Source organism: Natator depressus, chromosome 2 (assembly GCF_965152275.1).
Source record: "Natator depressus isolate rNatDep1 chromosome 2, rNatDep2.hap1, whole genome shotgun sequence".
NCBI classification, from domain to species: Eukaryota; Metazoa; Chordata; order Testudines; family Cheloniidae; genus Natator; species Natator depressus.
The window spans coordinates 204930682-204945546 of NC_134235.1; the positions used below are offsets into that span (position 1 = coordinate 204930682).

General features: G+C 38.3%; 1 protein-coding gene across 1 annotated transcript; it reads right to left on the reverse strand.

Moving 5' to 3' along the window:
• Positions 1–1915: 1915 nt before the first annotated feature.
• IL6 (interleukin 6) lies at positions 1916–5346 on the reverse strand. The gene is made up of 5 exons (XM_074943339.1): positions 5328–5346; positions 5020–5207; positions 4192–4305; positions 3872–4018; positions 1916–2107 (listed from the first exon to the last, which is right to left on the reverse strand). The coding sequence occupies exons 1-5, from the start codon at positions 5344–5346 to the stop codon at positions 1916–1918; spliced, it is 660 nt and encodes a 219-aa protein (XP_074799440.1).
• Between the last annotated feature and the right edge of the window lie 9519 nt (positions 5347–14865).

The following is a 14865-nucleotide window of genomic DNA, read 5'->3' on the forward strand; positions in this document are numbered from 1 at the left end:
CTGGAAGGAAAGTCTCTCACATTCCCTCTCCAAATTACCTGCTTTACACTGGGAAGTACAAATGGCAAATAAAATATTCGTACATCAAATGGATCCCTTTTTATATATGGTACAGCATATAGAGGCTTTGTTAAATATTTTTTCAGTGGTATAGATCCCTTTAGCAATCAAATGTGGACTTGCTTGAACCCAGTGGGAATTTTGGCACTGACTTTAATGGGAGCAGGATTGGGCTCTGTATATGGCATTATCTGGGAACAATCAAGTAGAATTAAGAATGATATGGTAAATCATGTTTCCCTGACTTTTTTTCTCATCTACCATGTCAAATCAATAAAAATAAAAAGATTATTGATCAACTCATTACAGATGAACACTGTGCATGGAAAAAATCCAGATACTTTCTCCTGTAAAATATTTGGTCTGTTGAAAGGGACTTTGCTGAAGTTCAATAAATTCTTTTGAATGACTGCTATAAATCTAATAATCAGCCTGTAGGTTTTAGATTAAGGGTGTTACTATGGGTGGTTTCAGAGTAACAGCCGTGTTAGTCTGTATTCGCAAAAAGAAAAGGCGTACTTGTGGCACCTTAGAGACTAACCAATTTATTTGAGCATGAGCTTTCGTGAGCTACAGCTCACTTCATCGGATGCAACTATGGTATCTGAGCATTTTACACAGTGAAAATTTTTTATATTACTTACAAAATAAATAAAATTATAAGATGCTTTGTGTTAGATAATATAAGAACATGGGAAGAGGCAGTCCCTTACCTTGAAGACACAAGAAATTTCCATCTGTCCCTTCTTCCCCTGGCCCCAATAGGTTTTAAGTATAGCTTTGGAAGTGCTCATTAGAATGTTTTATGTAGACTCCAGAAAAGAACTTTATCCATCAGATCTGTTACCCTGGACTGTGTTTGTCCTCCATTAGGGCAAGGGTCAAGACTCCTGTTTCCTTTAAATGTGCTGATGTAGATTGTTTGCTGGCAGTGGGATATATTTTTCTAATATCTGCATGTGGATCATTTGAGGCAAGTTGCCATAGGTGTTTTTGTTAATGGTTTTCAGCTTTAGTCTAACAATGTGGGATTACAGTAGTGGTTCTCAACCTAATTACCTTTGTGGGCCACATATGCAGCTCTCTATGTGTTATGCTGGCCACATCTACACAATATATACACTATCTGTGTGGCCCTGAGGATGTCACATGGGCTATAGGTGTGTGCTTATTGGGCTGCACGTGGCCCGTGGACCGCAGGTTGAGAACCACTGAATTAGAGTTTACTCTTGTTAGGCTGATTTTTATCATTCTTTTTAATAATTTGACTCTTTATATAGCTGTTTTTAGAAACTTTGATCTAGTTACCCAAAAAATAATAATCTTCCAGAATGGCTGCTGAATGAAGGCAGTGTAGAATATAAATAATTCTAGGGGTGAAGTTTGGATATATCAGAATTCCATACTTTTATTTAAATACATACAAGCTAGTTGTTTTTTAATCTGCTTTTATTTTTCTTTAAATATAAATAGAAGTTAAATACTCTCTCTCACATTTTCAAAGCATAAATTAGTCTGTCTTTTCATACTACATACAACCGTCTCAAGTGAATTTTTTTTCTTGAATATTAAGTGAAATCAGTTTGTATTGTAAATAGTGGTAATAAATACTGGTAGTGGAAGTAAATATTGAAATAAACTAGGCTCTGTTTAAATTATCTCTAAATCCTGGAAAAATAAATAGGCAATATTTTTTAAAAAATAAATATTTTAAAAAACAATAAATACACTTGTGAAAGGAAATCTTAATAAAATATAAACTATTCTGATTACTTCTGGTTCTTAAAATAGAACAACACCGTCATCTGCCACATGACAGATTTTGTGATGAAGAAATGTGCCTGAATTAAAACATTCAAACACTGAGATTCCTGGTGTTTTTCAGATATCGAACAGCCCTCACAGTTTTCTCCATGAATGAAGTAAAGTCTCGGAGGATGAGATGGGTGCTGATTTTCTCTATCCATTTTTTATTTGACTTCAGTTTTGCAAAAAGTGTGCTCTGGGTAGCTGGGTCTGGCATGATCACTGCATCAGGATTTTTCACCTATGAAAAAGAAAATAAAAATACATTGGTTACAATACTATAAAATGCTCTTGATGGACAGGATCTGCCTTTATGCGTGTGAAAAATGTAAAAGATGCTCACAAGAAAGCACATGCTTTTCTTTGCTGTACTACTGGGTCAGCAGATAGTCTGATGGGGCTATATAACCTTATTTACCTTATTTATCCCCACTGTAATCTGTGGTACTTGAGTTTCATTTGTAGCCTGTACTACTTGTGCTAGGGAATCTTTTTCGGAATCTGACCTGGCAATGGTTCTATGGATCTACTTGACCACAAACTAACAACAGGTGAGCAATAGGCTATGTCCCAAAGTCATCCCCATACTCAGTAGCAGCTAGGGCAGTTTGGCTATATGGGTGGTCCAGGCCCCACTTCCTAATTGGGAAGGCAGACTCTATTTCTACTCCCCAGGATCTCTCATCCTTCCCACAGGCACAGGTTTTACTTGTGAGCTTTTTGTTTGGCATTATGTTTAGTTCCAGCCAGTTCAATCAGTTTCTCACTTTCATGAAGGCTAAAGTCTCACTGAGTTCATCCAGCTATAGAGCAACACAAACAATTGCCATAAATCAAGGTTTTCAAGATATACAGGTGAAATCAATGGTCCAGTATCTTTCCATAACAGGATTATTATTCTAGGTTATCACTGTGTGGAAAAAGTTCAGCTGCCATTCATCTAAAAACGATGAAAATAAATACTATACAACATTTATTTTATATATACAAATGGCTTTTCAAGGCATTGAAAAATAGCTTGTAGGAAATAATGGCCTATAGTTTCCATAATTCTTGATCCTGCAACCCTCACTCACTTAAGTGGTTCTTATTCACCCGGTAGCTCCACTGACTACAAAGAATCTATTCACATGAAGAGCTATTAGTGCAAGTAAGAATTGCAGGAATGGAGTGAATTTTAAAGAGTTACATTTCAAAGTATTGCAAGACATACAAGCACAGCTAATGTGTCCTTTCAAGGTATTGCAAAACATCCAGAACAGCTATTAGAACTGAATAGCATTTAATTTTCTGAGTCCACAAATATTCAGGCTTTTGTAAAATGTTACGGCGTTATCAAATGTGATGCAAAAAGCAAGTGTTTCTCTGTAGGTAGCACTTGTTATTCAGCCAAGTCATTAACCTATAGGTTGTGTTTATCAGTAATTCTATAACTTGTACATTTGATTTTAAACTGAAAATTTTTAATCATACCATACGATCCTGCATGAAAGCTTGCTTTTATGAGATTTTAAATATTTATATTGTTTGTTAAAGGTATTCTCTAGTCTTTCTCTGGGTCACTTTAAGAGTATTTGTTTTTTACTTCAGTGGGAGTTTTGGGCGTGAAGAGACTGCATGATTGAGTCCTAATTCTACAACTACTAGGAAAAAATTAACAGAAAGCAGATTTCTCTTTGTCACCAATCCAGCATCTACTTTTTTGTGTCATTTGCAAAATAATGTGGCACATTTACTTGCTAGAGCTGGTGTGCAAATTAGAGATAACAATAAGCTGTAGAAAGAACAATCTAATTGTCAGAAAATATTTGTAAAATCTGTAATTTACCATTGATATCCTTTCTGATAAATATTGAGAGCATGGATTTGTGGAGCCAGCCTGCTTCCATTGTAACCAATGGGATCACTATCAGTGTCTACGTATTTTTCAGAGCATAATATTTCTGACTCCTTTTCAAATCAAAGTCAAAACAATTATGTATGGGTAAACATAAAAATAACTCACCATCTGCCTCACAGTATTTGCCAGATGCTTTGTACCATAACATATGGATTCCACTTTTTGCTTTTCACTAATAAATGTTTCTCGTACATATTCCAGGTATGTCTGAAATGTAAAAAGTCCACTGGCGATTCCTCTCAAGCATTTTTCCTAAAATGAGAGAAGGGTAAGGAAATTACTTATTGCAGAAAACATTATTTGATGAAAATATTGTTTCTATGTATCAGTTAACTAGCTAATGTTTATACAGTGCTTCAGTGAGCTTCGGATAAGGCCCTATGTATGGGGTTATTAATTTATTATAAAAGTTATTGATTCCTTGCCTCATTGAATCCAGAGAGTAGACATCCATCTTCCTCTGTGATCTTTGGGAGGTTCAGATTGTTTTGGGCAAGCATCTCCATACTGTTGTCACACACAGTAAACTTCTCACACATCTGGGAGTAGACACAGAGATTTTATTACACCTTTATCACATTACCATTTCCCAGGCAAAAGGCACTGTATAACTATGTCAGTAGAAAGGCCTTGTGCATTACTGAAATCTCCACAAAAATGTTTTTTTAATCAGCTTTTAAAATTATTTAGCAGAATAGTCAAATATGTTGTCCTAACTAATTAGAAATCACTGTTACATTTTCTATGCTTTTCATAATCTCCCATCAGAAACAATTTGCACTAGTCTGTCTGATACACAGCATGGTTACACTAATGCAGATTGGTATGTTTTCTAAGATGTATGTCTCAAATATTTGCTCCTGTAGAAGGTCAGGAGACTGCATGTCCTGTAAATAAAAATGCTCTGGGTGGCTGTGCATTGTGCCTGCCTACACTCACTCCACTTTTGACAAATATCTTCGTGGCCCACGAGCTTTTCAGGACTAAAAGGAATTCACTTCCATGCTCTCTTAGGCCTTGCCCATGGGAAACCAGCATAAGCCACCCTGCAGCCCAATCAGACAGAGAGGTGGCCAGTTCCATGGCCAAGCTCAAGACAAATGACAACAATATCCCAGATAAAACAGCTGGAGGGAAGGAGAGGCATAAAACACCAGATAGTCCCCTTTGCTGTTAAAACCTGCCAAGTGCAGCAAAGAACTGACTAACTCAGGTTGGGATCCCAGTCCCAGCTGCCTCCGTGTATTACCCACCTCGTCCTTCAGCTTGGCCGCTTTGCTGTGCAGCAGCCATGCCAGGGATTCACAATCAGGCAGCAAGGGGCTTCTGGCAAGCGAGTCCGAGGGATCATCAACAAGTTCCTCTTCCCCGGAGGAATCTGGAAGGGGGACAGCTGTGGTCCCGAGGAGCAATGTCAGGGCTGCCGCTGCCAAGAGAGAGTCTGAGAAGAGGAAATAGACAAGGGAGTGGAGTGAAATCCTGCCAATTAAGTTACACACACTGTCAAAAAGACAGTGGGAGAGACTAGCTCACTCTGCTGCTGAGCATCTGTGTTACTTACATCCCCGAAGATAATTCATTTCCTTCTCTTTTTTCCCCCCTTTGCTCTTTCAAAATAGTTGCTGGCCAGAGGGCTGGAAAGCAGAATGAGATGCAGGAATCCCTGATCTTGGGCATATTTATATTCATTGCCACTGGTCACTGGGAAAATCCAGTATTAGAAAAAAACTTTTTTGTCTTTTGTTGTAATGAAAACTGTTATTGGGCTTCTAATGAAGGGGAGGTATATGATACTATTGTGAAACACTTCAGGAAACTGAGCTCATTATAATAATGAATTAAGGATGGAAAAATAGTAATAAGACAGAAACGCCCCTGCAATGTGTTCTGGACTACAGTAAATGACTCAAGCAGCAGGCTTCCATCACTTGCTCTGGATACTCATTTCACCCCTTCTTACTTGGCATTAAATCAAGGGTGCAGCTATCCCAAGAAGCAAATACATTCTTGGGACAGAACAGACATTTAATAATTATTATGTCATGTGCAGCAGAAGCAGTCATTCTTTTAAGGGAAAGGAAGCATAATTTAATTCCCTAAATAATTGGTAGACCATTCAGAAAAAAATACAACTCATAAAAATATACAAATAAAAAAAGACTGTAATTCTCAAAAGGACAAATTAGATGGTAGATGATGGATAGCAGTGAGTATCAGTTACTGTTAATTATTTTCACAGAATCCAGTAGTGTGGTAGGCATGTCAAAGTACATTTAGGCCTGGTATAAATGAGAAAATTTTGCTGGTTTAACTAAATGGCTTGAGAAATTGATTTAAGTTGGTTGAGCCTAGTGTGTGGATACTCTTATTTGGGTTTAAGAGTGCCTTATAATAAAGTGATTTTAGCTAAATCAGTTTCTAAAGAGATTTGTTGAAATTGGTACAGTTTTTTCATGTGGAGAAGACCATAAAAACACGTTTCCTTCACTAAAGATAGTAGAATACCAATTGAAATTTATTAAATATCTTTGGATGCTTTTCTACATTTTCAAATATATTGATTTCTATTACAGAATAGAATACCAAGTGTACAGTGCTCACTTTATATTATTTTTTATTACAAATATTTGCACTAGTAAAAATGATAAAAGAAATAATATTTTTCAATTCACCTCATACAAGTACTGTAGTGCAATCTTTTCATTATGAAAGTGCAACTTACAAATGTAGATTATTTTTTTACATAACTGCACTCAAAAACAAAACAATGTTAATCTTTAGAGCCTACAAGTCCACTCAGTCCTAATTCTTGTTCAGCCAATTGTTAAGACAAACAAGTTTGTTTACATTTACGGGAGATAATGCTGCCAGCTTATTATTTACAATGTCACCTAAAAGTGAGAACAGGCATTTGCATGGCACTTTTATAGCCAGTATTACAATGTATTTACTTTCCAGATATGCTAAACATTCATATACCCCTTCATGCTTCAGCCACCATTCTAGAGGACATGCTTTCATGCTGATGATGCTCGTTAAAAAAGAATGCATTAATTAAATTTGTGACTGAACTCCTTGGGGGAGAATTGCATGTCTCCTGCTGTTTTACCTGAATTCTGCCATATATTTCATGTTATAGCAGTCTCGGATGATGACCTTGCACATGTTGTTCATGTTAAGAACACTTTTACTGCATATTTGATAGAAGGTACCACTGTGAGATTTCTAAAGCACTCGACCCAAGGTTTAAGAATCTGAAGTGCCTTCCAAAATCTGAGAGGCAGGAGTTGTGGAACATGCTTTCAGAAGAGTTAAAAGAGCAACACTCCGATGCGGAAACTTCAGAACCCAAACCGCCAAAAAAGAAAATCAACCTTCTGCTGGTGGCATCTGACTCAGATAATGAAAATGAATGTGCGTCGGTTTGCACTGCTTTGGACCATTATCTAGCAGAACCCATCATCGGCATGGACATGTGTCTTCTGGAATGGAGGTTGAAGCATGGAGGGACATATGAATCTTCAGTGCATCTGGCACATAAATATCTTGTGATACCAGCTACAACAGTGCCATGCAAACACCTGTTCTTACTTTCAGGTGACATTGTAAACACGAAGCAGGCAGCATTATCTCCTGGAAACTTGTTTGAGCGATTGGCTGAACAAGAAGTAGAACTGAATGGACTTGTAAGTTCTAAAGTTTTACATTGTTTTATTTTTGAGTGTAGTTATTTTTTTGTACATAATTCTACATTTTTAAGTTCAACTTTCATGATAAAGATATTGCACTACAGTACTTGTATGAGGTGAATTGAAAAATACTCTTGTTTCTTACAGTGCAAATATTTGTAATAAAAACGATAATATAAAGTGAGCACTGTACACTTTGTATTCTGTGTTGTAATTTAAATCAATATATTTGAAAATGTAGAAAATATCTAAAAATATTTAAATGAATGGTATTCTATTATTGTTTAGCAGTGCGATTCATCGTGAGACGAATCGCGATTAATTTTTTTAATTGCTTGACAGCCCTAATAAAATATTAATTTACTTTCTATATGTATCATGGGAGAAGTGAGTGTTAAGGACGGACAATGCTTCTCTTTTCTTCAAAACACATTCAGCTGTTCTTACAAAAAGTGCTACAATATTTAATGTCATACTGGCAATTTATAGGAAAATGCATTGTAGTAATTGTACATAATTTGCTGCAGTGTGGAAATGTGGTCAACAACCCCCTTGTGGCAAAGTTCAGAGACCACCAAACCCATTTTTACTTGACCATAAATCTGACTGGAGCCATCTGAACTCTAGTTGAGAAGCCAGAGCAATGACCTTCTGTGACACAAAGCCCTCCGATACCCCCTTAATTCATAGCATTAATTTCATATGATCAATGCATATATATAAATGTAACACTGACATTATATAATCTAATCTAATGTATCAGAACATTAGAACCAGATCAGGCCGGTGGCCAGATGGTATTCAGTCTGGTATTCTCTCTCTGAGACTGGCCAATTCAGAGGAAGGCATAAAACACACAGCCACAGGCATGGACAGTTATGCCTAAGAGGAAAGTTTTTTACTAATCACAGACAATAAGTGGTTGATCTGAAGCCTGGAATTTGAGATCCCTAAGATATATTTTTTGTCCTACCTAGTGAAATTGAAGGTATTCTTATTATTCATATAAAAATCTAATTTTTTTTAGAATTATTTTAAGCATTTTTCTTCATTACTATCTTATGGCAAGGAGTTTTGCAGATTAATTTTGTGTAACATGATCAGTGTTTGCAGTGGTGTTGTAACCGTGTCGGTCCCAGGATATTGAAGAGAGACAAGATGGGTGAGCTAGTATCTGTTATTGGACCAACTTCTCTTGGTGAGAGAGACAAGTTTTAGGTCTGGGAAACTTAGGGCTTGTCTTCATGTACCATGCTACAGACGTGCAGCTGCGCCACTGCAGTGCTTTAGTGAAGATGCTGCTAGGCTGATGGGAGAACTTCTCATGTCAGCATAGTTAATACACCTCCCCGAGAGGCGGAGAGCTTCTCCCATCGACGTAGCTGTTTACATGGGAATTAAGTTGGTATAACTATGTCGCTCAGGGGGGTGGATTTTTCACACTCCTGAGTGACATAGTTATACCGATGTAGGTCTAGTGTAGTCGTGGCTCAGTGTGTCACGGCTAAATGCAGGGTGGAAAATATTGTTTAGGGTAAATAGTTAACACATATTTCAAGGGACCATATCAGGTGAAATGGAGGCCATCTGTTATCCGTACAGTAGAACAGAACACCTACATGTTTATATGATAAAAACTCCGTAAGGGTGGGATTTTCAAAAGTACTCATTGTTGGCCTTACTCAACTCTGGTGCAATCAATGGGAGTTCTACCATTAATTTAAATGGCTGCAGAGGTAGGCCAATACTAAGAGCTTTTAAAAACCATACCCTAGTCCCCCCTGCCCTTTTTAACTACTGATGTTCACAAAGGTAACTCTCTGAATACAAATGTTTTTTTCATAAGGATGAGGGGAAGTGTGGGTTACTCCCAAGGTTGCTACCCTCAGAGGAAATGGTAATACCATCGGAAAATTCTAAAGAATGCTGAGGTGTAGGAGTCAGAGCATGTCAGCTGTCAGATGCATGCTTAGAAGAAGCTCAAACAAGGGTGGAGACAGAAAACAATGCTAATGTCAGCAAAAGAAGGGTGTCTGCTAATGAGTAAAATAAATGGATAAATAATTGCCATTTCTGTACAGAAAAGAAGTGATTGAATAAAGATTTGAAAAACTACTGCTAGAGCTGCTATATATTCCACTCTACTTTATTTACATTCTGTTTTTAAAAAAATCTCCAATATTCTACAGTAATCATCCAAACCACTACAGTTTGGGATGTGCTTATTACTATAGGATACTATAATACTTTTAATAAAAGTAGGAATGCTACTAAGCATGTAGTTTTGTGCTTCTGTAGAGAAATCTGTTCAGAGTGTGGAAGAGTGCCTCCATCATTTGTAGCCCATGAAAATTGGGATCAGAATAAAGAATGAACAAATGGCATATACATGGCTGACCGTCTCTTGAGAGAGAATTGAAGCCAATTTCACTGACATAGTTTTGGTTTATATTCTCAGTTTCCGCAGCATTTATACAGGACTCCTGTGAATATTGAATTAGGGGTCCTTGCACCCTCAACAAGACAAACTTCTTTCTATTGAGGAGCCTTTGTGCTTATAGTCCCTGAAGTTGCAGGTCCTGTTGGTGCCCAGAGCTGATTCTCTTCCTCAGTCTTCTGAGGATCCATGGAAGCTAAATATGATAACCTCAGCCAGAAACTGCCTCCATAAAAGAATACCGAGCTTCAAGAACTGGGAGAATTTCTACTCCCAAGTATTTCCAAATAAATCTCCATTGGCTCTGTTGGGTGCTATTGAATGAGGCAGCATTAAACCAAGGTGCCTTGTGACACAGCTGAAGTAAACAGGTCCTTTACTGTCCTGTCTTAGCACAGTTCATAGCCAGAGGGATTTCTTCATTTGAAAATGTACACCAAAGGATTCCTTTTCATTAAGAGAAGTCATTTTGCTGCATTGCAATTTACTTGTTGATTATTTGCCAGCTCTTAGGGGAACTGCAGAGGCATTTGGGATTTTTGCACAAAAAGTGCAGGGGAGTAAACATTTTTCTCCCCTTTTAGCACATTCTCATCATTTTAAAACCACAGGCCTAGTGAAAGACAGTCAGAAATTTCCTCTCTGAGCATTTCAACCAGCCGCATATGCAAACTGTTTGGATTCCCTTGCTTGTCTATGTCTGGATGGTGGTGTTATGAGAGAAGCCTTTAGTTTGGGAGAGAAGTCCTTGGTCATCTTAAAGTTTGAACGGTGGTTTTCCAGATTTGCCTGCTAACTCAAGAGGAGAATTTTTGTCATTCACTCTTCTGGACAAGTTCTATGTTTCCCCTAAGCCAATCCTGTTTTGTAGGCTACTGTAGATGAAAAAAGGCCATAGAGACAACTACTCTCATGGAACACTGGGCAATTTAAAGAGACTGAGTTTTGTAATGGAGTGCCTCTCAAATCAAAGTTGTCACAAAATCAGAGGAGGAGAGTGTGTAAGGGATGATAGATACCCTTTTGTAGACTCTCAGGCTACAAAGTGCTTTCTAGTGCCAGGCTGATCAAGTGGTAATCGTGTTACAGTCATTTTTGCTCTTGAACCACTTGTCACGGAGGCTAGGTCCACAGTGGGAGCAAGTTTTGGCAGTACAGTTGTATTTACAGTAGCGCTTTGCCCAGCACAGGTCAAGGCTCACACCTCTTCACAACCCCTGTCCGATCTAGCTATGCCAGCAACAATTTTTAAGGTAGACTTGGCCTGATGGTTACAATTAAACATCATGCATCTATGAAGAATGCTAGAGAGACCTGAGAAAACTAAGCGACCAGGCAGTATGATGGCAGATGAAATTCAATGGGCAGATCCTTAGCTGATGCAAATAGGCATAGCTCCATTCGTTAGGTAACTGGTTCAAATTCAATCCAGGTCAGTATTGACAGAAGCTGATAACATCTGTATCAGCAGGCAAAATGAGTTAATGCTTGCTGTCTAGTTCTTAGTGATAGGTATCCATATAGTCAAAGTATAATAACAATTGGTGCCCCTGGCAGAGGCTAACATTGGGATGGGCAATGGAGATAATTTAATCTCCTCACCTATGCAGATGGTCATTTCAGGATAATATTTGTGCACATTGGTTGAGCAGCATAGCAATCTCCAGGGCTGTCAATCTTTTTCATGATTATGAAATTCACACACTTCTTAAATGCCTGCCTCTAAGATGCAGTGTTGTTATAACTCTTTTACATTTGCTATCTGGGTATCTGCTTTATACCCTAGTATTCAGTGTTGACTTTCTGATCATTTTTGGCTTATTCATAATGACTATAAGATCACTCACTGAGTCATAAGAATTGTTTGTCAAAAGGCCCCATTTTGTGAGAATTGCGTATGAATAGTGATTTGTCTAGTTTCCATAGGAAGTAAGCCCATCATTTCCAAAAAAACAACTCAGTTAAAAATAATCCAACTTCAAGTTTCACTTGTCTTTGAGAAACCTTTCAGCTTCTTCTTGGGATTGCTTTGTAAATATAAAGTGTTAGTTCTGAAAATTTGTGACAAAGAGAAGTTGGGAGAGCGAATGTTGAGATGAAAGAAAAACAAGGACAATGCAATCAATATAAATGTGGGCAATACAGACGTTCATCTCAGAACAGTAAGCATTTTTTATTGAGAAGACAATTAGATTTTTTATTATGTATAGTTTATATAACACTTTACATGTCAGTGGCACTTTACAAAAGGCCAAGCTCTCTTCCCCCAAAGAGCTTACTCGAATCGAAAGGAACATAAAAAGCATAAAAATATGTGCATTCACAGACACTTCTAAGCACTGTGATTTCACTCTTGAGCATTTTCACTGGATCCACTGCATTCAGAGTTGCAGCTTCCCTTGGCTGCCCACACACAGATTCATTTCTATATAAAATGCATTTTTCCTAAATTCCCCAGGTGTTTAGTGCTTTATAAACTTCAGTTTGTTTGTGCCGTCTTGATTTTGAGGCAGTCATACTTCCTTTGGGGCATCCACCTCTTACAAGTGTATGTGTATCAGTCAATATTTCTTCTTAAACTCCTTTTCTTTTTTAAAGGAATGGTCACCTAACTTTCCTAATCCTTCTACCTGGCTATAATTCCTATGTCTATTTTACATCCTAATTACACTGTTTGCAACTTTTCCACTTACAGAATATGCTTGCTGAGTTGCCATCAAATGGCACCTATACGGTCTGTGTCTAGTGATATCACCAGTTTTATTCACATAGAGCTCAATCCTCTACCTTTGAAGTCAATGGGAGTTTTGCCACTGACTTCAAAAGTAGAAGAATCAGCTCCATAGAACATGATCCAGAGCTCACTGAGGTTAATGGGAGTCTTCCTATTCAATGAACCTTGCATCATCCTGCAGTGCGAGACTTTATTTCCCATTTCCTTCTCTTGTTTGCTTTTATATCTACTGCCAAGACAATGAGATGATGGGTTCATTTAAATGTCTTATTGTTATTTCAGCTCTTTCTGGGAAAGGGAATTATTGTACAAGACATTACAATGAAACAAGATAAGCAGGATACATATGCACATTGCACCGCAAATTTAAGCTACAACAAAGAAAAGTGATTTTTTAAAATTATCCTTGCAATTTTAAACCTATAGCTAAATGGATATATGTACAGCTGGATTATCACCTGTAGTTTCTTATAAGAGAAAAGCCTTCAATTAAACTTTAGCACCTTCCTATATAAAATCACAAATATGCTTCATATAATTAACAGACAAAAAGAGGGAGGCCAGTGTCCTCATGAGTTACATGAACAGAGACCAACCAGATATGAATAAACTATTAAGAATATTATAATACTAATTATATTTTGGGCATGCATTCAAGAGTTTTTTAATTATTGTCAATTTTTCCATATTTAAAATATCTTTAATTTTATTGAACCATTTGAGTAGTACGGAGCTGGATCATGTAGAATGTGGACACCATTTTATTTTATTCATATATCCAATAGTTATATAAGTTTTAATAAACTGAATGCATTGGAAAACTGTGGCAGGATGATGTAATCATGTTCAATATATTCCCCTTTTATCCCAAGGAGACATTCCTATTCATTAGAAGTGATTTAAATTTCCACATACTAAAAAGGGAGAAAATTGAAATAATTTTTTTGCTAATTTATTTTCCCATTTTGACCAAATAAAGTTGCATGGAATTATTTTCATTTTGGAATTTGAATGAAATTTTTCATTTCAAAACGTTGAGGGCAAACGTTTCTGAAAATATTGAAAGAAATGCCCTAGTTTTCAACAAGCTTCAATGGTTAGAATTTGACTAAACTGGATAAATCACTTAAGATTTTGTTCAAGTGTTTTCCAGAGTATTTGTCATTTACTAGCTGATAGTGTTCACAACATCACCCCCCGACTAACATTATAAAAATCAACAATGGTAATATAATGTGCTTTCATCGCTAAGGCTGATCTAACCTATTCTGGGGGCCAAATTGGCCCCAGCTTTAAACCATTTTAGCCCCACTGCCTTGAGCTAGGCATATCTCAGTTGGATGATCTAAGCCTTTGTTTCTAGCTACATTTGACAGATGAGATCCATATCTCTGCTCTGGCTCCTTTATGCCAGCTAAAAGGGCCAAAGTGGCATAAGAGGATACTAAACTCCATGTCCAGCTTGGGAAGGATTTTCCTGGTGCTGGTACTGTGGATGACAGCTATAAGGCTGCTCTGTGAGGACCGTCCTAACAAACCCTACTGTAGGGGGGATGCTGGCTGAGAGGTTGGGGTGAGAAAGACGTGTCAGTGGCAGTGCCACAGTACTCAATGATGCAGTGATCCCAAGAAGGATGTTCTAACTTAGATAATCTTAAAGCCACCTTATCTCTCCTGCATCCTTATGGGCTGCGTGTTCTGTATTGTGCCTCTCACCCAGCACATCAGAACTCACTCTTCCTTTGAACCAGTTTAGTTAAAGGTGTGATTAAAACACAAAGGCTTGTGTGAGCATTAATGTTCCCTCTAATTTTTTACATCTGTGTGCGGAACGAATTTTGTTATGTGCACCAATATGGAGGTGATGTGTTGCGGGGGGTGTGGCCGAGGGGTTCAGAGTGTGGGAGGGGACTTAAGGGTGGGGCAGAGGGTTGGAGTGGGGGGGCTGAGGGCTCTGGCGGGTGGGGCTGGGGATGTGGGGTTTGGGGTGTAGGAGAGGACTCACGGCTAGGGCAGAGGGTTGCGGTGTGGAGGGGGAGGGCTCTGGCTGGGGGGGCGGGCTCTGGGCTGTGTCAGGGGATGAGGGGTTTGGGGTGCAGGCTGCCTCAGGGCTGTGGCAGGGAGAGAGGACTCACCCCAGCCCTCTCTCGCCACAGCAGCCCGGGGCCAGGGGAGAGCGCCTCTCCCGGCCAGGGCAGCGCTGGGGCCAGGGGAGAGGACTTGCTCCCCAACCGCTGCA